This window comes from Impatiens glandulifera, chromosome 7 (assembly GCF_907164915.1).
Source record: "Impatiens glandulifera chromosome 7, dImpGla2.1, whole genome shotgun sequence".
In the NCBI taxonomy this organism is placed as follows: domain Eukaryota; kingdom Viridiplantae; phylum Streptophyta; class Magnoliopsida; order Ericales; family Balsaminaceae; genus Impatiens; species Impatiens glandulifera.
Window position 1 is genome coordinate 1,749,573 of NC_061868.1, and position 25,517 is coordinate 1,775,089.

At 29.6% G+C, this 25,517-nt stretch overlaps 2 protein-coding genes across 2 annotated transcripts; one reads left to right on the forward strand and one right to left on the reverse strand.

Annotated features, from left to right (window-relative positions):
- The first annotated feature begins 4,293 nt into the window (after positions 1-4,293).
- LOC124945436 (probable beta-1,4-xylosyltransferase IRX10L) lies at positions 4,294-8,097 on the forward strand. Its single transcript, XM_047485878.1, has 4 exons — positions 4,294-4,812; positions 5,867-6,255; positions 6,840-7,081; positions 7,421-8,097. Exons 1-4 carry the CDS (start codon positions 4,731-4,733, stop codon positions 7,932-7,934), a joined length of 1,227 nt encoding a protein of 408 aa, XP_047341834.1. The 5' UTR covers positions 4,294-4,730; the 3' UTR covers positions 7,935-8,097.
- Positions 8,098-16,164: 8,067 nt separating this feature from the next.
- On the reverse strand, positions 16,165-18,325 carry LOC124944876 (carbonyl reductase [NADPH] 1-like). Its single transcript, XM_047485223.1, has 4 exons — positions 18,174-18,325; positions 16,961-17,219; positions 16,678-16,872; positions 16,165-16,604 (listed from the first exon to the last, which is right to left on the reverse strand). The coding sequence occupies exons 1-4, from the start codon at positions 18,323-18,325 to the stop codon at positions 16,209-16,211; spliced, it is 1,002 nt and encodes a 333-aa protein (XP_047341179.1). The 3' UTR covers positions 16,165-16,208.
- Positions 18,326-25,517: the final 7,192 nt, after the last annotated feature.

Here is a 25,517-nt window from a genome sequence, read left to right on the forward strand (position 1 = left end):
AAAAATCAAAATAATTAAATAAGAATTTAGATATTAAATAACATGATAAATTTATAAAATTAAAATTATAATAGAGAAGATTCAATCACTTATATATTTTTTTTAAGATAATTCAAAATACAAACTAGTTTAATTTAATAACAATGAGTGATGAGTAAAATAAGTTGGACAAACCAATCACAAGGTGTCAATTTTTTTTTAATATATATATATATAATAATGCTTAATTTTAAAGAGTCCGAATTGTCGGGTCGAGAGCAGTAATTAATTTGAATATATATGTGAGAATAAATGGATACTTGTGTCGGATTATGGGTTGACCTGTCGAATTTCCAACCTAACAAAATAACTCAAACATTTAACTAAATAGGCTAATAAGACTTTATATTTTAAATTAACACCAAATTAATAAAAGTGAGTCTTAATAATATAAGTTTATTTTTTAACTAACTAATATATATATATATATATAATGTTTAATTTCAAAGTGTTCGGATTGCTGAGAGAGTTGTAGTTAATTTGGATATATATGTGAGAGTAAATGGATACTTGTGTCGGATTGTGGATTGACCCACCCATAATTTAAATTGGTTAAAAATTAAATTAAAATTGATATATGTATGTTTCGAACTTGTAATCAAACAAAATAAGTAAAACCCTTTAACAAACCCTTTAATTATTTATATATATATATATATATTTTGAGAAAGAGAATTTAGTTAATTATTTAAAAGATTGACAAATTTCTTTATTTTAATAATAAATCTAAATAAATAAAATTAATAATTTAAAATTTATTTACAACAACCATAAAAAATCAACATTAATAGTATTTTTTTTAATTGTTAGTCATATAAATTATATATGCATACACAAAATTATAAATATAAATCAACAATCTTAAGTGGTATAATGGTTGAAGTGTTAATGCTACATAATGGATCATGATTCAAATCCTGTTAGGCACAATTTTTAAATTATTAAGAACATTAATGGTTAATATGTGAAATAAAAACGTTGGTTTATCGAAGTGAGGAGGATGCGAATGATATTGATTAAAATTTGCGATGAAATTGGTGGACGGATAAATGACATTCACAAAATCAGAGGTCGATTGGGATGAATGATCAAAATATGCGATAAAATTAGTGTTTGGATAAATGACATTTACAACATTGAAGGAGATGGTTAGTATGCCACACGATGAGAGGTCGATTGAGGATTGGTGTCCAAAGTAAGGGTAAAAGAGATTGGTAATATATAAGGATGATAATTTTAAACCGCCCTGCGAAAACCGCCAAATTGCCCCATCTGGGACATTTATTCTCTAAAACCGAACGGGGATGATGTAAGATGGTATTTGTGTCCTCTGTCCCGATCTCACCCCGATTCTGCCCTAAACACTATAAACATAATTAAATATATTAAATCACCAATATATTTATTTATTCATTATATTTTATAAGAGTCGTACGTTTATTTCTTTATTATAATGTAAAATTTTAATATTTTATAATATATATTATATTAAAAAATTCGTTTATATAATTTTATTGTATAATTGTTTTATTTTTTTAAAATATTTTATTAAAGGTTCCCGAGGGGATTCTCTAAAACTAAACGGGGCGGGGATGATATTAAAAAAATCCCCAAAATAAAAATAGGACGGGATGGTAAATGCATTCCCTGTCTCGAATTGCCCCATTGCCATCCCTACTAATACTAAAGTGAAAGTTTAAGGTCACGGTATGAGATGTCCGATTAGAGTGAATAAATATGAAATGAGACGGGCTAGTCAGTCAAAGTGAGGATAAATAAATCATATTGTTTGTTGTAAAATATGTGGATAGATGAATTGTTTGGCCGAAATGAAAATAAAGTCTCGAGATTAGAGGTCGATTTAGATTAGTGAGATAACAATGAGGAATGAGATGATTTTGGTTAATCTAAGTAAGTAAGGTCACGCTATAAGAGATCGATTGAGGGATTGATGGTTCAAAGTGAGGGTAAAAGAGATTGGTAACGTTGAAGATGATTGATTTGACCGAAATGAAATTGTGTAAGGTCACATAATATGAGAGTTTAATTAGGGTGTGGATAAATGTGGAATAATATGGTTAATTATTCGAAGTGAGGATAAAAAGTCTGATTGTATATTATAAAATATGTGAGGAGATGAGTCACGAGATAAGAGGTCAATTGTGGATTGATGACCAAAGTGAAGAGTAAAAGAGATTGGTGATGTTGTAGATGGTTGATTTGAGATGAATGATTAAAATATGCGATGAAATTGGTGGTTGGGTAAATGACATTCACAATATTAAAGGAGATGTGGTTAGTATGCCATACGATGAGAGGTCAATTGGGGATTGGTGGGCCAAAGTGAGGGTAAAAGAGATTGGCAATATACCAAAGTAAAAGATTAAGGCCACTGTATGAGATGTCCGATTAGGGTGGATAAATGTGAAATGAGATGGGCTAGTGAGTCAGAGTGAGGATAAATAAGTCAGGTTATTTATTGTAAAATATGTGAGGAGATAAATTGTTTGACTGAAATGAAAGTTAAAGTCTCGAGATGAGAGGTCGATTTAGATTAGTGGGATAAAAATATGGAATGAAATGGTTTTCCTTAATCTAAGTAAGGTCACACTATAAGAGGTCGATTGAAGGATTGGTGGGTCAAAGTGAGGGTAAAAAAGATTGGTAACATTGGAGATGGTTGATTTGATCGAATAAAATTGTGTAAGGTCACACAATATGAGAGTTTGATTAGGGTGTGGATAGATGTGGAATGAGATGGTTAGTTATCCAAAATGAGGATAAAAAAGTCTGGTTGTATATTATAAAATATGTGAGGAGATGGGTCGCGAGTAGGGATGACATTTTAAACCGCCCCGCGAAAACCGAACCGAATTGTCCCGTTTGGAACGATTTTACCCCGAAACTGAAAGGGGATGGGGAATGGATGATATTTGTGTACCCCGCCCCGACCCACTCCGATTTTACCCGATTCTGCCTCAAACACCAAAAACATAATTAAATATATTAAATCATCAATATATTTTTTTATTCATTATATTTTATAAGAGTACTAAGATTATCTCATTATAATAATATAAAATTTTAATATATTATCATATATATTATATTAAAAAATTCGTTTATATAATTTTATTATATCATTTTTATTTATTATAAAACAATAATTATTAACGGTGCCCCGCGGGATTCCCCAAAACTGAAAAAAACCGAATGGGGCAGGGATGGTATTAAAAAAATCCCCGAAATTAAAACGGTGCGGAGATGGTAAATGCATTCCCCACCCCGAACTGCCCCATTGCTATCCCTAGTCGCGAGATAAGAGGTCAATTGGGGATTGATGACCAAAGTGAAGAGTAAAAGAGTTTGGTGATGTTGGAGATTGTTGATTTGACTGAAGTGATAGTGTAATGTCACATATAAGAGGTCGATTATTAGGATGGATAAATGTGGAATGAGATGGATGGTTAGCCGAATTGAGGATAAGAAGGTCGGGTTATATATATTGTAAAATATGTTAGAAGATGAGTTGTTTGACGAAGTGAAAACAATATCTCGAGATGAGAGGTCGATTGTGAATTTGTGGATAAATGTGGAATGAGATGGTTAATTAGTCCAAGTGAAAGTAAGATAAAGTATATTGGCTTGTATATTATAAAATATGTGAGAAGATGAGTTGTTTGATGAAGTTAAAGTAAGGTCTTCGAGAGAATAAATGTCGATTGTGATTGATAAACAAATATGGAATTAGATGATTTTTTATTAGTCGAAGTGAAAGTAAAATAAAGAGATAGAGGTCGATTGAGAAAGAAATTGATATTGGTGGTTAAAATATGCGAGAAAATTAGTTGTTTGACCGAAAAGAAAGTTAAGGACACGAGATGAGAAGTCCGATTTGAATTGGTAGATAAATGTGGAATGAGATGATTGGTCAATCTGAGTGTTTTAAGGTCACGAGATGATGAAAGTTCGATCGAGTATTGATGAGCTAAAGTGACGGTAACAAAGAGATTGATAATGTTTGTTATTTTTGATTTGACAAAAATGAAAGTGTAAGATAACGAGACGAGAAGTTCACCAATTTATTATTTAAATTACATATACTAAATACTAAAAATATTATTTAAATTACAAGAATTTGTGAAAAAAAAATTTGATTTAACTAAACGTCTTGCTAAGTCAAATTTGTGTAATATATATTATTAAGAAATAAAGTTTTCTTCATCTTTCATTCATACATAAATTTGAAATATAATAAGAAACGGAGGTTAAAGCTCGGGCATGGCCAGGTCCTTCAGATGGCGACGTGCTATCAAACTGAAACTCTCTCTCTCTCTCTCTCTCTCTCTCTCTCTCTCTCCTTTCTCTGTTCTTATAAACAATTTGTTCTTCAACGCCGTTCCTTGAAGCAATTTCTCATGAACTATTAATGGGAGCTGTCTCTTTCTTTTCCGCCCTGATAGAAACTCCAATCGCAAGTAAACTCTCTCTTTCTCTCCCAACAACGACTCTCTAAGACCATCCACCTATCTCTACTACCTCCACCTTTCTCAATTAAACAAACAATGCCCGTGCTCCTTTTTGTTTTCTATTGGGGCATTTCATCGAACACCTTCCCTGCTTTCTCTTTGCTTCATGATCTGTAGCCATCTTACGGGATTTTAGTAGATCTGAGAGAGATAAACTGAAATATGTGTAATTGGAGCTTGGTTTTACTTGGGTTTCTCCATCTAATCTTGAGTATTGATGGTCAACGAACTGAACGAATATCAGGTGTGGTATCTTTGCTAAGTTTATATGCTGGTTTATGTGAAAATTTTCCTTATTCTTTTGTGATCTTATTGTGCTGTCTTTATGGAAGTGAATTATATGCTTTCATTATTGTTTAATTCAACTAAGAAGAGTAATCTAATTGGAAAATGAAAGATCTGGATCACCTTGCTTATTTAGTTGTAGAAATGGGTAATCATTATTCTTTAAATTATAATTTAATCTCACAAGTCTTAATTCAATGATAATGATTTCATTGGGATATGATCGAAAAGCCTAAATAGGGTAAGAAGTGATGAGAGTTCTCAAGTGGATTAAGAGTTAGTGGTGGAAGAAGACTCAATTTTTTAGTATGAAGATTGAGAAATTGTGATTTTTGAATTTATTGATATTTGACCTTATTGATATTTGACCTATAACCTTGATTCGACTCCACTTCAACATAAGGATTTTTTTCGTGGAAATCGAACCTGTGATCTTTGATCTCTTAGTCACGACTTGAGTTATCCTAGTTGTGTATTGTTGGTTATGTAGCTCATCTAGTTTATTCAAATATACTTGTTTGATCTGGATTTTTTTAAACAATATTGTTTGATGAGAAAGTAGATTATTTGGGTCAAATGACCAAAATACCCTCTGCTTAAATTGGTCAAAATGTAAACTTTCATAAATAATAAAATGAACCAAAAGGCCATTTTACAAGATAATAGCCATTTCACTTGGAAAAGGTTGAATCCTTCATACATTATTCGAAGTAAATACAAAGGCTACAAAAATGGTTGAATCATCTTGTCAGTTCAAAACCTTAGTTGCTCCAAATCATCAATCTCATTTGTTATTTTAAAAATGATATAAAACGTAAAAATAATGGTACTTAATTGATTTGTTGAGGTTTATGAAACTTTTTCAATAATCCACATTGAAAGCATTTCCTCAACCAATCATCAAGCAATGCCAAATTGGTTAGCCCTAAGACTGTAAAATTTGGAGTTGAAGTATGCTTTTTTAAAATCCATAATTTTGTTGTATAACCCATTATTTGAATGAATTGAAACAGGTAGTGCAGGAGATGTATTAGATGATGATCCAGTTGGAAGATTGAAAGTTTTTGTTTACGAATTACCAAGCAAATACAACAAGAAGATTCTGCAGAAAGATCCAAGATGTCTCACTCACATGTTTGCTGCAGAGATCTACATGCATAGGTTTCTATTATCTAGCCCAGTTAGAACCCTCAATCCTGCAGAAGCTGATTGGTTCTATGCCCCTGTATACACCACTTGTGACCTCACACCAAACGGCCTTCCTTTACCATTCAAATCACCTCGAATGATGAGGAGCGCTATACAACTTATATCATCTAATTGGCCATACTGGAATAGGACCGAAGGTGCTGATCACTTCTTCATAGTGCCCCATGATTTCGGGGCATGTTTTCACTACCAGGTATGTTTAATTGTTTTCCCTTTAACTTTAGATTTGATATGAGAAAGTAGGATAAATATGATTGCTTAGTTAGCCTTCAATGTAAGTGTCTGGTTTGAAATTAGTAGGTTAGGTACTAAGAACATAAAAAGTATTAGCCATTGAGGTATTAGATTTGATTCTCATTTAACGCATTAGATTTAAGTGGATGTATGGCAATGGGTTGTTAACGGTTTTATTCATGGTAATATATGCGATTGGAATGGACTGGCATTTTGGCCTTATTTGGAAATATTTTTTCTTGTTTTTGTATATGAATTCAGATGGTAATAACTAATAATTTTTTTAATTCCAAATATTTTGTATTTGAATCTAGAGACAAAATCTTATAGAAATAATGTTTTTGAAGTCTCGCTCAGTGTTAAAGCACGTAAAATTCATGGCCATAAAGTAGTGATTTCGAACCCTTGTGACCTTTTTCAAAAAAGAAAAGTTTTTATAACAAAAAAGCATTATAATGCAATTATCACGTGGTGTATCTTCATCATTGTTTGTAGTGTAGTAATAGTTTGAGAATCGTGTTCAAATCCTTGTTATTGTTGTAGGAAGAAAAAGCCATTGAAAGGGGAATACTTCCATTACTACGACGTGCTACATTGGTTCAGACTTTTGGGCAGCGGAATCATTTTTGCCTAAAAGATGGATCAATAACAATTCCTCCATATGCCCCTCCTCAGAAAATGCAATCCCATCTCATCCCTCCCGATATTCCCCGCTCCATTTTCGTCTACTTCCGAGGATTGTTTTACGATGTAGGAAATGATCCTGAAGGCGGTTACTATGCAAGGTATACTACCCCATTTTGAAACACTTATTATTCTTGTATCATGATCCATTTAATCTGAGACAATTCCAAAAAAATATAAAAATAAATTGTTTTCTTTTAATCTAAAAACGGATCCAAATACAAACCAATTGGACCCATCCGAAAACACTTGATGGATCTAGATGAGAATCCGTTAACTTATTTGAAAGCACTTTTTTCTGTCAATTATTTCATTGCTCCACGTCCAGATGAGATCATAAACTTAGACTTCTATATCTGGATTCATTACCAAATACAAAATTGCTAAACAGATTCAGAACTTTATTTATTATTTTGTATCTATATCTACAAATTTCACAGGGGTGCCCGAGCTTCAGTTTGGGAAAACTTCAAAAACAATCCTCTTTTTGACATCTCAACAGAACATCCCACAACTTACTACGAAGACATGCAACGAGCCATTTTTTGTTTGTGTCCACTCGGGTGGGCCCCATGGAGTCCGAGGCTAGTTGAGGCTGTGGTCTTTGGTTGCATCCCGGTTATAATAGCAGACGATATAGTCTTACCTTTTGCTGATGCCATTCCATGGGAAGAAATAGGCGTGTTTTTGGATGAGAAAGATGTGCCTAATCTAGACACCATCCTAACTTCAATCCCTACTGAGGTAATTCTTAGAAAGCAAAGATTGCTTGCTAACCCTTCGATGAAACAGGCTATGTTGTTTCCACAACCAGACCAGCCGGGGGATGCTTTTCATCAGATTTTGAATGGGCTTGCTCGAAAATTGCCACATGATCAAGGCGTTTTCTTGAAACTGGGGCATAAATTGTTGAACTGGACGGCAGGCCCTGTTGCTGACCTCAAACCCTGGTAGAATGTATGTACTATGTATAGTTATTGGTTCTCTAATAAGGACATTGTATTCTTTTGAATGTGTTGTATGTCTGTTGTAATGAAGAAGCTCATTATCAGTAAATATGTAAAGATTGGATCCATTAGCATTCCTGCAGGGATATTATGGGCTTTTGTAGTTTTTTAGGGGTAAATTGATCATGTCATAGAAATCTTGATTTGAGTTCGGTTGAACTTAGTGTAATTCAAGTGGTCTTTTTGAAGATATCACATGTATCGATGGATTTTAGGTCATCTGAACATGCCTTGAAAAATAAGGTATCTTGGTGACCCGAAATGACGGACCGGTTCATTTTAAGAACCCATTTTTTTTTTTTTGAAAAAATGTTAAAACTTTTTATGGAAATCGAGATTGAAATGAAAAAAATCACAGAAAAAAATCACAGAAAAAAATGGGTAAAAAAAATAAAAATACAATAAAGTTAGATTTTGATAAACTCGAGATAATCCTCGTTTGTGCATATCCTCTTTTTCTTGGTTGATGTAAAAGTTAGAAGAATAAAACTTGTAATCTTATCGGTCACAAAACTCTTTCTTTGAAATTTTTTCCTATAAATGAGATGCATTTCTATTCATTGCTAATGACCCCTCTCGAATACATCCAAAAGTTCTAATGTTAATATTAGGAGTTTTAAGGTTAATATTAGGAGGCTTGACCCATAGGACAATGAAAGAGAAATATAATTGGCTGTTTCTTCGTCTTGAAAATAGAGACGGCATCTTTGCATCTGTTAGCAAGAGAAAATCATTTTCTTTTAAGCAAATTGAGAGTAAGAATGCCTTTTAAGTAAAAATAAAATATTTTTTTAGAAGGAATCTCTGGCTTCTAAAGCTATTCAAAGGATAGTGTTCATCAATTTTCTTGGGATAAAGGTCGTTACAGAGACTGGAATTTAGGGATCCCTTCAAAGTGAATCCCTATAACTAAACTATTTCATAAGTTAACATTTTTTTTACAAAAATTGGTCTGTTTTATAAATTGTTTAAAAAAAATAAAATTGTAACTATTAACCAAATAAATAATGATATTAAAAACATGTGTTTTATAAAAAGATATAATATTAAATGAGTCTTATTTAAAAATTAAATGTCTCGAGTTTGATTCTCATTAACAACATTTTAAAATTAAAATTGAGGGACATTGTAATGATGACAATTATATTGTCCTAGGATTTTCTATTCAAATTATCCTGTTTGAGGCAATTTTTTTCGATTTGACCATTAGTTGATTAGGAATGGGGCATAATTGTATTTGTGTCTCTTACTCGACTTTGCACTACAGCTGAACAATGGGTTGGGTCAATACAAACCAACATAATATTGGTACAACACGATACAATATAATATACCTCACTCGGATCATAGGTTAGACACGATAACGAGTCATCACAACATAAACACAGACACAACACGACATGCACGAGTCTACACACATAACGTCATTAATACAACCAGTCATATGACATAAACATAACATCACATATGTCAACTTTAAATTCATTAAATTTCTATCTAACTTTTCTATTTTATTTCCCAAACTATTAACATTTTCGTCACCATTCTCTAATTACTCACATTTCTCTAAATCTATCACATTACATTTTAATTAATTTTTTTTAATATAATATTGTAACCTTATAAAATCATTGGTATCAGAAAAATTCGAGTTTCGAGAATTTCAACATCAGTTTGCGTGTCAAGAATATTTTTAAAATAAAATATTATTTTAAAAGATTTTAAATAATTTTTTACAACTTTTGAAATTATTTATGAAAATAAATAATTTGGGTTCAAGCTTAAATAATCTTCAGATTTGATATAATCAAACTAAAATTTGTTTTTTGAAAATTTGTGTTAAATTAATTAAAAATATTATTTATTTGAAACAGAGTCACCAATTAATTTTAAAATCAATAAAATGTGTTCGCGTGCAAACATATTTTTCACTAGAGTTTCGTTTTAGTTCGAAGTTTGGTGATACTTAGGAAATGGCTTTGACGCTTCATCCTCCGTACCCGTTTTAAAAACAGTCTTGGCTTTTGAAAATTGGTTGAATAACGTTTTATTTAACCAATTATTCTTTTGGTCCTAGACATGCACATGTTTTTGTGTATTTAAAAATTATAACAAAAATATTTAAATGCCAATTCATGTTACTGATGACGTTGACTAGGGAGAAAAATATTTGAATATGTTTAGAAGGCATTAAAGTTTAAAAATAAATCTCAAACGAGCCTTTATCGAAATATTTTTTTGTGCAAATATTCCAAAAATATTTTGAAATCATATTCTATTTTTGGGATTTTTAGAAAATGAATTTGGGTTTCCAAAATTATAAAAATAATTTTAAATTTTGAAATTTAAACAAACGGGCCTTAAGACTACTGTCCTCCGTAATGGGTTCGTTTTTATCGGTCGGGCTAGAAAGCCCTCAATCCTAGGTCAAGTCTCCATCGACCATGGCTTATGATTCTCGGTCGGAGTGCTAAGGCCTCTCGATCCTTGACTAAAATTCTCGGTCGGGTGCCAGAATTCTCGGTCAGACGCCTCGGTCCTAAGTGTGAGTCATCGATTCGAGAGTTCTCGGTCGGGTGTGAGAGTCCTCGGTCCTGGGTTTGATTTCTCGGTCGGATGTAAAAATCTTCGGTTAGACCTCTCACTCCTGGCTGAAAAGCCTTAGTCGGACCTCTCGGTCCTAGTCGAATTTTCTCGATCGGACCTCTCGGTCTTGACCAAAGATCCTTAGATCTCATGGTCTTGGTTGGACCTGTCGGTCCTTAAGAATATCAAAATTGAAGGTTTTGCAATTTTGATGAAGACTTGGATTCTTTAATTCAAGGGTCTGGGTAGCTTCATAAAGCTCCTAAAAATATTATGAACATCATCTCAAGGTTCGATTCAACCTGGATGATGTTTAATTTCATCAAAACTGTTTAGGGACCAAAATCAGGTTTTTGGTTTTAAGTTGTAATGAAGTGTAAGGAGCTTGCCAATAACTTCCTTATATTTCATATGATTGATTGGTAGCGAAACATGAACACTGAGTGCTCATATGGACAATTGAGAATTTAAAATTTTCATTTATTTTGAAAATTTTGATTTTGATCAAACACGATCTAAATGGATCATACATGATTCAAATAGGTGCCCAACATCATTAGAAACATGTTGGTAAGCTTTTTAAGCTGCTATTATTGAGGATTAGCCTAAGAACATAAAATTTGTTTTTAAGTTTTTCCAAATTCAAATTTGGGTTTTTTTTGTTTAAGATCGATTGGTCGATCGTAGCTTTCACAGAAAGCTTGTAAATGATCATATGATTGTTTTCCAATAAAAAAAATTCAACAACTAGGAAGTAGACAAGCTTATGAAAATTGAAATATATAAATTTTAATTTCAAATTAGAAATATGAATTAAAGGATGATTAGAAGATTACCAAGTGTTGGAGAATACTCCTTAAAACTTAAGAAAGCTTTCTGGATGCCTGGATCCAAACTTTAAGGTCTTACTCGAAAATTAAAAAAAAAAAATAAGCTTGAAGCTTTAATGACGAATTTTTTGAAACTTTTGATTGAGGGTTTGAGATGTTATCTATTAGCTTTGGAATTATCAAGGAAAGAACTTTCCGAAGTCGGTTGATCAACCAAGTGGGTTTGAATCAGTCAAACACCACTTATGGTGTTTTGGCTGTTATTCCGATTCTAGGCTTAGTAGAAATGATCTCCGACATAATTATTTTAATTTTATTTATTAAAAATAATTAAAATAATTATTTATAAATTTATAAATTGAGTATATAGATTTTTAATGCTTACAAATATATATAATTAAAATTAAATATACTAAATAATAAAAAAAATATTAACCTAAATAATAAAAATAAAAATAAAATACATTATACAAACATAAAAAATAAATTATAAGAATAAAAAATTTCCTAATTACTCTTTCCCTTATTTTACATTATTTTTATTAATTTACTCATTTATTTTTAATTATTTACTTGAAATCATTCAAAAATAATTTTAAAAAATCACTCTAAAATAATAAAAGTTAATAAGAAACTTTATTAAAAAAGAATTAAGTAAAAATCTATTAATAAATATAATATTTATTCTAAAAAATTCCAATAAAAAGAGATACTTTCATCCAAAATATATCTAACTGTTTCTAATTATATAAAATAATAGGATTAATAAATTATTCTAATAAAAATATTAAATTAATTTTATTAATTAAATAAAAATCTAATTTAAAAAATTAATATTTATTCTAAAAATCTCAAATAAAAAGAGACTATATTTTCTCCTGAAATAATATTTAAGTATTTCTAATTATATAAAATAACAAGATTATAAAAATATTATAAATAATAGTATCCTTATAAATAAATTATAATTTTATGAGAATAGAGGAGTGATATAGAGGGAATTTGGTGAGGAAATTTGGTAAAGAAATGACTTGACATCACCTTCATTTGTTTGGAAAATGTAAAAGTAGGAGAAAAGAGAGAAAAGAGAGAAAAGAGAGAAATTATTTGATTTTTTCAGCCAATAAGATTATACCACGTCATTCTCTCACCAAATTCCTTCACCTAATCATTTCTCTAATTTTATTTATAAGTATTATTAAGAAAATAACTAAGCATGAATTTAATAAATTAAAAAAATGTCTCAGTATAAAATTAGAAGAGTAAATTATTTTTTATTAATTAAATAAAAAATCTAATTAAAAATATATATTTTCTCATAAAAAAATCTATACTGCTTTTAATTATATATCATAACAAATATCATATACATAATAATTGTGTGATCTAAAATTTTACATTTTATTATATTTAACTAATTTAATATATTAATTTTTAAAAGATAAAATAATAACTTTAAAATACCTAACTTAACCTATTAAACACACTTAACTAATTTAATTTAATTATTTATTTATAAATTTTATAAACACATCTTAAATATACGAAATTTAAATTATTATTTATGAAATTATATATTAAAATTTCTAGCTACAAATTTTACATATTTAACATATTAATTAATTATTTTAAATAGAATATTTAGCACATTTAATCTATTAAATTAGTTTAAATTTTTTAAATGAATAAATGAATAATCTTATTTTATAATTTTTACTAATAATATATATATAATGATTTTTTCTCACTTTAATTTAATATAATAAATATATTTTTTATCCCTATAATAATAATAATTATAAATAAATAAATAGATAGATAATTATATTTAGAGGCAAATTAATAAAATAAATAAATAAGAAAATTATATATATATATTATAATAATAATAATAATTATTATAAATATAAATAAATAAAACAATATAAATAGATTTAAACACGATTTAGCTAGACATAAATTAAAAGGGTACGAATGGACCCGCGGTCATAATATTTTGAGTCGGTCAAGACCAGGCCTGGACCTGTTGTATAATAAGTGAGACAATTGCCTCAAGCTCAAATATTTTTGGGGCACCAAAATTTTCAAAAATAAATAAAATATAATGATATGTTCATGGACTTATTTTTAAAAAGCTCATAAATAATAATTGATAACCTATCAATGATAAGCACTGACTTAATTTCTATCCAAAAAAGTAAAAATAAAAAACATTATCTTACTTGGAGAAAAGAATCACACAATTCTCATTTATCAACAAAATCAAAGAAAAAAAACAAAATAAGAACAAGCATTCTGGAAAAAGAAACACTTCCCCAAAACCCAAGCCCGTCGTCGATCCTCCATCTTGCTGAATTATTTGAAAACAATGGATGGTTGTTATCCAAATTCCTATATCGCATATCGAGTTTTGTTAACTATACCAGTTACTGTTGCATCTGCGGAAATGGGTTTTTCCAAATTAAAGTTGATTAAAACTTATCTTCGATCAACTATGTCGCAAGAAAGACTAAATGGGTTAGCTATGTTATCTATCGAGAAAAAAATTATTGAGAAAGTTGATTATGCAAACTTGATCAATACTTTCGCTTCAAAAAATGCGAGACGAGTAATATTTAAGTGACTATTTACTAGTTCGGAACATGAATTTTATATTTTGTTTGGATCTTCTTTGTTTTTTTAATATTTACTTATGAAATATTATTTTGATAATATTTTATTTGTAGAATTCATGTTACAAATACTATTATATTTAAATCGATAAAAAATATATGTATGAATATTAAGTTTTGAGGGCACCAAATTTTGTGCTCACCTCAGGCCTCGAAATCTCAAGTCCGGCACTGGTCAAGACACGACATGACACACATGAAAACGGGCATTGACTCAACACGATTGAGTCAACACGATGATCAGTGTTAGACGGAACAACACAACACACAAATTAGTACAAAACGAATAAGCTTGTACACATGAATTATCACCACACGAAAGAGCCTGTGGATCATAATATTTTAGCGAATCAATATATGATACGACACGTATGCGAATTGACTACAACACGACACGATAGAGAGCCTAACACGACTTGCCCAAGTCAAATACAATTTTTTAGAGATGATACACAACTCTAATATGATATCATCTAACTAATTTCACGTATTCAAACAAAAACAAGCTTCCTACCAAAATGGAAACCACCTGAAAATATAAAAGAAGTGTCTTATCCTAAAAGCAATAACAACGTGAAACCTTTCTTTCTTTTTCGATGATTGCGGAAGAAAAAAACCTTCTTTTCCTCGCTCCGAACCTTGCCCTGATAACGAGCGAAAGAACCAACCCTTGTCAACGATCTTTTATGCCATCGATAAATGGCAGCCAACGGATGATGATAAAAAAGATTCGTCTTTGGTACGTAATAATTTTTGAATTAGATGACAATTAAATGTTAGTTGAAATAAGTAAATTTAAAGATCATACATATAATAATAATTATTATTATAGACACGAATGAACACAACAATATAAATAGATTTAAACATGAATTAATTAGTACGACACGAGTTAACAAGGCACAAATCGATCTGTATGTCATAATATTTTGAGTTGTGTCAAGACACGATGAACAACTCTCGACAGTGACACACAAATTAAAAAAAAGTGTTAACACGACACGAATAAGTTTGTAAACACAAATTAGCACGACACGAAATAGATCGTGGATCATAATATTTTTAACGGGTCAAAACACGATACGACATGCATGAGAATGGATTACGACACAATATGACACGAGTAAGAGTCTAACATAATTTGCTCGAATCGAATATGACTATTTTGACACGATACACAACTCTACTCCGCACCCCCAAATACTAATAAAACAAAATAAATATTTAACATTGTCATTATATTTATTTATTTTTTATATTTTATAAGAATTTTATATTTGTTTTATAATACTAATATAAATTTTTAATATATCATACCATATATATATATATATCATACCATATATATATATATATATATATATATATATATATATTAAAAAGTCTCGTACGATCTCCCGAAGAAAGAAAATCTGTATTTCTGTCTAACTCGATTTTTCCAGAGAAGCAGCAGATCCGACAAGCTCATTTGGACACACCTCATTCGCTCACACACAATATGTACTATGCCTGTTTTGGACGTTAGAAAGGAGAGCCTTGAACCAACCTTGAAGTAGGGCTCAAAGAAACGGGCCGAGCGGATGAAGTGATTGGGGGAGATTCCGTTCTTTCGATCTAGCAATGAACCAGGCGGGCACTCGAGGAAAGGGGATATATATATATATATGAGGTATAAAAATTATTATTTTATCATATAAAAATATAATTTTTTAAAGAATATTGTATAAATTGTCATGTAGAGATTTTTTGAAATTAGTCCGGAATGATAGAAGGTGATAGTGTAAGTTCACTTCCTGTTCTGATCCGCTGTAATTATCATATACACGGTTGCATCCTATTAAATTCTTAAAGTAAAAAGAATGGATTGTTTCTAATTAGGTTAAGGGAGAGTACAATTAATATTTTATTACATAAACATAGACACTACAATTTTGACAAACATTATTATAAATTGATGCTCTTTCATTAACTAACCATTTCACAAATAGCAAACAGATTTTTGCATGAGAATTGGTACAACAATATATATTGAATAAATCATGATTTTTTTGTATCTCATCTCTTAATTAACGTAACATGAGGTAAAGCAAACCAAAAGCAAAAAAATAAAAATAAAACATATAACACATACCTTTAAAAGTTAACCTCGCGCCTCTCGGCGAAAAACTTTCCGGTTACGATTTTATCTGGAAGCAAAGCGAGCCAAACACCCGTATCCGCCCCCTCTTCGGGGGTGGTGTGACCTGCCCAACCGGTCATGGCAGTTCTTACCCATCCCGGGCAATAACAATTCACATAAATCTTTTCACCTTCTGGTCGAGTAGCAAGTTCTTTACTCATTACCCTTGTGTAACAATTTACCGCGAGTTTTGCAACCGCATAATCAGTATTCGAATGAGGCCAACCACCCGTTTTCCATGTCCCATCCTTCACTTGCTCCAAGAATGTCGCAACCGTTTTATCAATCAATTCCTCAGATAAATTGTCATGATCTTCGAGTTGTACCCTCAAAGTTGCATCTTCAATTCTCTACATGTACAACGTTGTGCGACGTTCAAAATGTTGTCACAAAAATGAAATATGAATATTTTTTCTTACTCACGTTTCGTTTCCCGTTAAGTCTTCCCAACCGAGAGCTAACATTCACGATACGTGCGCCGGCTGCAGAAGCTCTCATTAAAGGAAGCATAGCTTTAATCATATATTTTGTACCAAAATAATTTGTAACAATAACTTGTTCGGCATATTCGAGGGAATTCTCTGTTCCATAACCGAAATTTACGCCAGCGTTATTAACCTGTCGAAAAATATTTGTTCTTGAATTTTTTTTTAGGGTTTTCATTATGGTAAATGTTTTTTTTATACATATGAGTTGATGCTTTTACCAGAATATCTATACCACCGTAGTTCTCTTTAATCCATTCGGTAAATTGTTGAATTGATGATTCGTCGATAATATCGAGTTGATGGAAGAACACGTTAAGACCTCCTTCTTGTAGAACCTTGGCAGATTCTTCTCCGACAACAACATCCCTTGATGTCAAAATGACGGTTACACCGTGAGTTGCTAACGAACGTGTGATCTCGAATCCGATTCCTCTGTTGCCACCGGTTACAACAGCAATGGTTTCTGCCGACCACCATCTAGGAGCGCCAATTTAGATAAAAAAAAAACATCTTAATTAGGAGAAAATACGAATTCAAAATAATTCAAGTAGTAAGAATTTTAAAACGTAGATGCATTCACACTTAAAACTTACTTTGATCGAAGTGGGTCATAATAGTTAAATGGCATGCTTGTCTAAAAGAAAAAAAAAGACTCGAATATAGAAAAAATAACATAAACAACTAGGAGAAAAGTATGAAAAGATCATTTTGTTTTATGTATTGAAATTTGGATTCGATTGTTTTAAATCCGAAGAGAATCTCTTAATCATGATCATCCAAAGTTATATGCCTTTATTTTCTATGATTTATGTTTTTTTTTATGTAAAAAGTCACTATCTCTAACTTAGACATGTAACTTATGTGGTACTTTAATTTCGCATGATTAAAAAGATGTCTCTTAAGACATTTTTTTGTCATTGGGTCAACTTTGATACTATTTGTTAGACCATCTAAACACATGCGAAAGTATAAACCCTAGATTAATGATGTAGTCTATTAGCATTGCACTTATTGTATACACTTTTGCATTTCAATAATGGTTTCAATCTAGTCTTTCGACTTCATAAATGACCCACTAACTCTTTTGTGCACGCAAAAATGTAGTCTCGTTCATTTTATCATGTTAGATTTAATTTTATTTGTGACGCAAACAAGATGATCAAACACTTATACACATTTTATATAGTTTTTCCATGTTATTGCAACTTTTGAAGTGACCCACCATATGATACGTACGAAATTGTTCGTTTATGATACTATTTGCAAAACTCGATCGATCCATAACCACAAGCAAACAATCATTACAATAAGGATTATAAATAACTTTATGTAATTTTTAGATGGAATACATCACAATTCACAAGATTCTTAATTTATATAAAATACTTAAAGAGATCATTTGAAAATGGTCTGTTTCTAATAACAATATACCTTTGATGATCGGAATATGGAATGGTGCGAAATAAAGAGATCTCTTGACGCCTCTTCTCTCTTCTCTCCTTTTGCTTCTCCTTCTTGTCTACTAATTCCTGTTCTTGTTCCTGTTCCTTCTCCTTCTCGTTCTCGTCTAGCTCTGGCTCCATCTCTCTCTCTCTCTAATGTTCTTTCTTTCTCTCTCTTTCTTCTACATGTTCTTTTGGACAAGATTGATTGTACAGAGATAACTGAAACAACGTTATTCCCGCTAAACAAAAGGAGATTTGTCAAGTTGTTGCTGTTTTAACAGAAAGAACAACGTACGTACGTACGTGGCGAGAATAACATGCATGAATATCTTATAGCTAGCTATTGTCTACATCTACCCCGACCCCTTCCTTTGTATTTGAGTCCTTCAATTTTTAAATTGTGGAACTCGCACCTACTTTTTTTTAAGCCAATTTTTCTGACCAGACATGAAAATACAAGCCTAGGGTCATGTTTTTGGGTTCAAGTCACCCGTTCAGCTTGATTTAATACCCACAAATCTGTTTACATTTTTTTAGGATTTTGTGTTTGTAATTTTTTATTTACTCAAACATTTTCTATTAAAGAGTTTTTTTCAAGTAGATTTTTTATTTAGATAATTTTTGGGTTTTTCAATACAAGCGTTGATATTATTTTAATCTGAAATAAAGGGACTTGATATTAATATCAAGTATAATTGGGTTGAGTTCTAGTTCATTTAGGTAGTGTTTGGTAAGTGATACAAATTATATAGGGTATAAGTTATATAGGGGTATAAATTGTAACTAGGTATAAATAATATAGGGTAGTATAAGTTGTATAAGTTATTGATGTTTGGTATGAATTATAAGACATTGTATAAATTGTATATGATTTATAATTTTGTGTTTGGTATGTATTATAAGAATGTAGGATAATTTGTATAAATATTAATTTGAAATTATTATTATTATTTATATATATTTATATTATAAATAATATTGTTTATTATTATTATAAATTATTGTATCGCTATTATTTAATAATTAATATAATTTTAATTAAAATATAAAAATTAATTATAATATAAACGATAAATTATGTTTATTTAATTTAAATATGATTAATAATTGTAATAAAATAAATAAAAATATTATTTATAATATAAGTAAATATAAAAAATAATAATTAATAAAATTATTTTTATAAGATAAATAAATACTTTTTAATTAAAATATTGAACTATTTTAAAAATATTTATATTAAAAATGATTATATATAATAAAATATTAAAATTAAATAAAATATATTTAATATATTATATAATAATAATTATATTATATTAATAAAGAGTATAATAAGAAATTAAAAATTAAAAATTAAATAATATATATAAAAATAGTGTTGTACCTAGGGGGATTAGTTACTATTTTATACCAAATATGAAGTATAAATTATATAGAGGTATAAATTAATACCAATAGTAAAAATGTAAAAAAAACACCATATTAAAACACTATTGGTATAGTTTATATTATACCAATAGTATAATAACACCTTGTACCCCCAACCAAACATGACCTTAGGTTAATCATATCATTCAGGTCGTATTTGGGTCATTTACAAATAAACTAATTAAGTTCATACTAATATCGTTTAACTCATTAATATGTCAACTCAAACCCGACCACTTGAATATGACTTAACTTGTTACTCATAATTTATTAATTATAGACTAATACCTGAAATATTATTATATCTAAGTATTTATGCATTATTTTGCGCTGAATTGCAATACATTTAATTCTCCACATTATATAGGAAATTGTAAAATTAGAGTATTTTTTAAATATATTATAGACTATGCCTTTGTTCGGATTTTGATTATTATAATAACAGAGGGGAAAATAAATAATGATTGGTGATGATTTTGAGGAGGTGAAAATATTTTTAAAAAAATTACTTAAAGAGTATTAATATATAATAATAAAATAATAAATAATAATTTAAAATAAATGATATATTAGTATTTTGGGTAATGAATTGAGTGGTGTAATTGATGAGAATGAGAATGAAAAGATGTTTATGTGAGTTAAGTTACCCCAACCAAACCTGTAGGAAATTAGTAATTAATAAATTTGATGAAATGGAGGTGAATCTTAAGAGTTAATTTGTTTGACTTGGGCAATGTTTCAGTTTATTTAAATAACATATTTGAGGTATTAAGACAAACAATATTATTATTTAATGAAGATAATATTTGCTTAAAAAAATAAAATAAATTATTTTGATAATTGATAGATTAATTGATCTGATTGATGATGAAATAAATGGGAACATATTGATCTATTTAAATAATGAAATGAATTATTCAATAATCCTAACCAATAAGGCTGAAAATATATATTATAAATTAACTAGGTATAATAATATTTTATCATTTGTTATATTTAGTATATTTCACCATTTTGGTCGAATTCTAGTTTCTAAATTAGCGGTTTTAATTTTAATTGGACCTTTTTATGATTTAACCCAATTTATATATTATATCTCTTTTGACATTAATATAAAAGAATAATAAAGTTAAATCACATATTCCTTTACAAAAATTCTTAAAAAAATAATAATTGAACAAAAAAGTACAAACAAAAATTTTAAACGGTACTTTTGAGGTTGACCTGATTTCGACTTTGAGTAAAAATATACATTACCATAACCTAATTTTTTATGTTAAGTTGAATTGTCAATTCATATTATGATGGAATAAATAAAAATGTATTTTTTATATTAAATGATGATTTTATTGGGTCAAATTAGTTATATTTTTCTCATAGAATTCCTAAAGATCAAGAAAACCTAAATAATAACAGCATAATTAATAAAACAAAATATTTAAAGACAAAAGGGGTTTTATTTTATTTCTTATTAAATTAATAATTTAATTACAATGGATAGGTTTATATAGTATAAAATTGAAATCATGAACCATAAATTGTAAAGTCTAAGTTATTTTTGTTGTCGCCAAACATTCAAAGAATTCAATCAAACTCTTCATCAAGCCGTTGCCTTTCACCGCCAGAAGACACCACAACGACAATGATGATCTAAATCTGTCGAGGTCTCCGATTTGATCGTCGAAGTAGCTGATTTCAAGTATCAGCGAAAAGGACTTGCCTTTTTTACCCACACCGAAAAAACGGAGACGATGAACGAGGACGATGTGGAAAAGGCGATTCTGATAGGAGAGAAATGTTAATCATAAGATTTATCTAAAAAGTGATATATTATGATTACGGTGTGATGGCAAGAGGATTGTTGAGATGTCCAAATATCATAGGAATAGTATGAATAAAACTATGTGTTATATTTTTAAATTAGATCAATAAAGTTAAATATATAAAATTTAACTAAAAGCATGTTTTTCAAACCGAATATAAACTGATCGAACCGACTGTCAAACCGATTAAACTGAGTCGACTAGTAGACCGAAATCGACAGTTTATAATTTAGGCAATCCGACGCGAACGATTTTATTATACATTTCAATCTATAAACCGACCGAACTGAACCGCATATATGCCTAGATTCAAATATAGCACCTACATCCTATGCTAGGTAAGTTTTGACTGTTAAACTTAAGTTTAACTAGTAAATTAATTTTTCAAATTTTATTTTATTTGAGGAATTGATAGAAATAGTTGACCTTTGTACTTGTGCACTAATATTCAATTACATGAGTAAATCTAAATGGGTAGAGATTAAAAATAAAAATTAATGTATATATATTCCTATTAAATAAACATAATAAAGAAAAGAGTAAATCTCACATTGAAAAATCACATAAAGTTTAATAATGCATTACAAGCAATAATACTTCAAGAATTATTTAGTCAAGAGGTTAGTACTACTAATGTGAATCCAACCAAACCCTTACTTATATGCATGTATTTAATTGGCCTAATTTTGCTAAATATTTATCCTTACCTTGAATCAAACAACAACTAATGTCTTGACTAAGGTTATAACTTGACTTGTTTTTAATGGCAATAAATGCCTAATAAAGGTTGACCTAACTAATTGGTTGCATTTAATGTCTAATGAAGGCTCACCATGACAAAAAAAAATGCATTAATTTTGATTTTATTCTTACATTGGAAAAATGTCTCTAAAATGAATTGAAGACTATTTTTGTTATTATTACTCAAGAGCTTAATATATATGTATTAACTCTTTCAATAATTCAATAACACAGTAATTTTAAACATTATTTCTTTTCAATTACAATAACATGACCGAAAATTTACTTCAAATTTTATTGTGAGTTCACATAATATTTTTTTTGACCTGTCAATAATTTAAGTTCACTGAGAAGTAATCATTGTGTTAACCTAATTCTAGGATAACAAATTACTTAGCTTAAGAACTCAAGCTCTAACAATTGTTTAAAAAAAATGTGTCATAAACAACCATCCAATCACAGTTTTTATTTTACATGGTGATTTTATTTAATTGTAATTAAATTTTTATTTATTTTGTGAAACTGTATTATAAATACAATTTTGTTTATAATTTCAAAACAAAATGTCTAACAAATACGGGACCATCAATGAAAAAAAATTGGGTGAACAAAATTTGAGTTTATTCGAAACCAACTCAAACCCAAAATTAGTAGTTTAACTAAAAAATATATATTTTTTTTTTAATAGAAAGTTAGCTTAAGTAACAAAGAATTTTATCTAAAATAAATAAATATCACTAATTCACATTAAAAAATTTACTTTTAAATTAAAGTGAAAGTAACTTTCTAAATTTAAAAGTATATATATTAATTATCTTAATCACTATTTGTTGATAGTGGTTCCCTTAAGTCTACTATTTGAATATTCCTAATGGCATATTCTTTTGTTCTATTTTTTATTTATATAAATATGTTAAGAAAATACTATTATTGTTTATCTATATAATATGAGTAAAATGGGGTTATCTAATATTCGAATGAATATAGATTAGGTTAAGTAAGAATTTGATATTATAAAAGTTGGTTTATAAATTATTTCATCCTAATGTAAATTCATTAGAGAGATCACTCATCTTAGAATTCAAGTATCCGTTTCAATTTCTTATTTCATTCTTTTTTTAAATACCAAAAATCTATATAAAAATGTATTAAAATCCTAGAAATTAAAAGGAAATATTAAAAATAAAAAGATATTTAAAGCATATCAAATTAGTCATCACTTGAAAGTTGAAACACAATGTCTTTTTCCCGGTGACCAAGCAACTTCAGTATTATCATTTGGTTTCTAGAATGAATGACACACGTGAAAAACAATCTACTATTACAAATCAAATTGTCAATTTTGGAATAACAATTTAAATTCACTACAATGGTTACAATTAAAAACTTTTGGAAAAAATTCAAACACTTTGAAAGGAGACTGGGGGAGGGGAGACGATAATTATTTACCGAGCTCTCATTCCCGTCCCGAGCACGAATACATAAACTACAATAATATTGTTATATATATATATAGTATATATATTATATGATCAATAAATATATTTGTAAAAATCAAATAAGGGAGAAATCCTAGTGAGAGAAAAAATTTGAAGATTTTCGGCGAGAATTTTCTAGCGACAGAATCTTGAATTTCTTCCGCAAATACGTGCACATTATCATATTCAATCAAGAATTGCGTCGGAATCAAGATCGTCGACACGTTTGACACAATCAGCACAATCGGCACGGTCGACACAGTTGTTCGGTCGCGCGATTCAGTTAATTTGGTAGTCGGTCACGGGAAACGTGGTTGGAGTAAAGATTGTCGGGCACGTTCGGCACGATCGGCACGACAGGTACGTCTGGCACGTTCGGCACATCGGGGAAATATCGTCTAGGATTTGAATAAATCATTTCAAAATTATTGTTCTGACTTTAATCTCCTGTTCTGAAGTCTTATTGGAATATGAGTAAAAGAAAAAACAAGGCAAAAGAAGTGGAGGATTTTGTTCTTAAAGGAGTCAAGGCCAAAGAAGTGCAGAACTTTGTTTTAAAGGAGTCAAAAAAATTGTAGAGAATAAAATGAACAAAATAGCTGAAGAAGTTATTAATGAAAAATGCAGGAAATCATCAAAGACCCAATTGCTGCCCTAAAGCCTTTGAAAAATAATGCAGGGATCAAGGAGAAGAAAAAAGGAGTTTGGATGATAGGGTATAATCAAAGGGCAAATTTATTTTGGACTAAAAAACCAAATCACCAAATTTCTGATGCATGCTAAGAAAGGAGAGATTTTACTCAGCAAGGAGAAAATACAAAGCACAACCGTCCAGCTAAACATTCACTATCTCCAAGACTAGAATTTACTCAAGAATGATGAATATGAAGTGATAGTAAAATGGTCTGAAACAACAATGAGGGAGTTAATGAATGCTCCTAAATCAAAGACATGTACTATCAGAAGTAATTCTACATGGAAAATCAATGAAATCTGGAAAAACAACAATGGAAAATGGCTAAAGATCATGCATATAAAGGAAAAATCTACTTGGCCAATGTACAGACAAAAGTAGAGGTACTGAATTCTCCTTTTCAATTTAAATTGCCTTCTATAGTAGAAGAAAATTGTGTTAAGGAATGAGAAAATGTAGTGGTGGGAAATTATATAGGAAATAATAGAGTTTCATTTATAGTCACCAAAGAGGCACTTATGAAGCAATGAGAGAAAAAAGGGATTGGAGAAAACTTCAGCAAATGTACATGATCTCTACTTTCTGAAATTTAAAAAGGGATCAAATCTGGATGAAATTCTGAAAAATTGACATACATATATTGGATCCAACTGCATAAAGTTGGAAAGATGGTATGAAGATTTGAACATATTAAGCAAGCCTAAAGAAACAACTCAGATATTGTTCAAACTTTGGAATATCTCTGCACACATTATAATGTAGAAGCTCTTAGTCATTTTGCAGGTTTATTGAGTACACCATTATACATGGACCCAATTACTAAATGAGAGAGCACATATCATTGCTAGAATTAGAATTGAGGTGCATTCTAGAAGCACACTGCCGAATAGTATGCCATTAGTAGACAGAAAAGGAAAACATACTGTCATGGAAATCACTTATGAGTGGAGGCCATACAGATACACTTTCTACAATACCTTCCTACATGAAAATGAATTGGCTAAAGAAGAAGATCAAAAAATTCATAAAGGCCAGAAAGTACAGATGTAGGAAAATGAAACAGAGGTGTTTATTATCAAAGAGTAAAATGTGGTTAAAGATTAGGAAACATAAGATAAAGAAAATTATGTACAAGACGAAAGTAGTACAATGAAGGAGGTGTA

What these genes read in the sequence shown, in the direction of transcription:
- LOC124945436 (XM_047485878.1), top strand. Translation starts at nt 4,731, where the DNA reads ATGTGTAATTGGAGCTTGGTTTTACTTGGGTTTCTCCATCTAATCTTG. An exon ending in ACGAACTGAACGAATATCAG is followed by an intron (nt 4,813 to 5,866) that starts GTGTGGTATCTT and finishes GAATTGAAACAG; the next exon opens with GTAGTGCAGGAGATGTATTA. An exon ending in GAAGGCGGTTACTATGCAAG is followed by an intron (nt 7,082 to 7,420) that starts GTATACTACCCC and finishes CAAATTTCACAG; the next exon opens with GGGTGCCCGAGCTTCAGTTT.
- LOC124944876 (XM_047485223.1), bottom strand. Translation starts at nt 18,325, where the DNA reads ATGGAGCCAGAGCTAGACGAGAACGAGAAGGAGAAGGAACAGGAACAA. An exon ending in ACGGTGGTATAGATATTCTG is followed by an intron (nt 16,873 to 16,960) that starts GTAAAAGCATCA and finishes ATTTTTCGACAG; the next exon opens with GTTAATAACGCTGGCGTAAA. An exon ending in GACTTAACGGGAAACGAAAC is followed by an intron (nt 16,605 to 16,677) that starts GTGAGTAAGAAA and finishes TTGTACATGTAG; the next exon opens with AGAATTGAAGATGCAACTTT.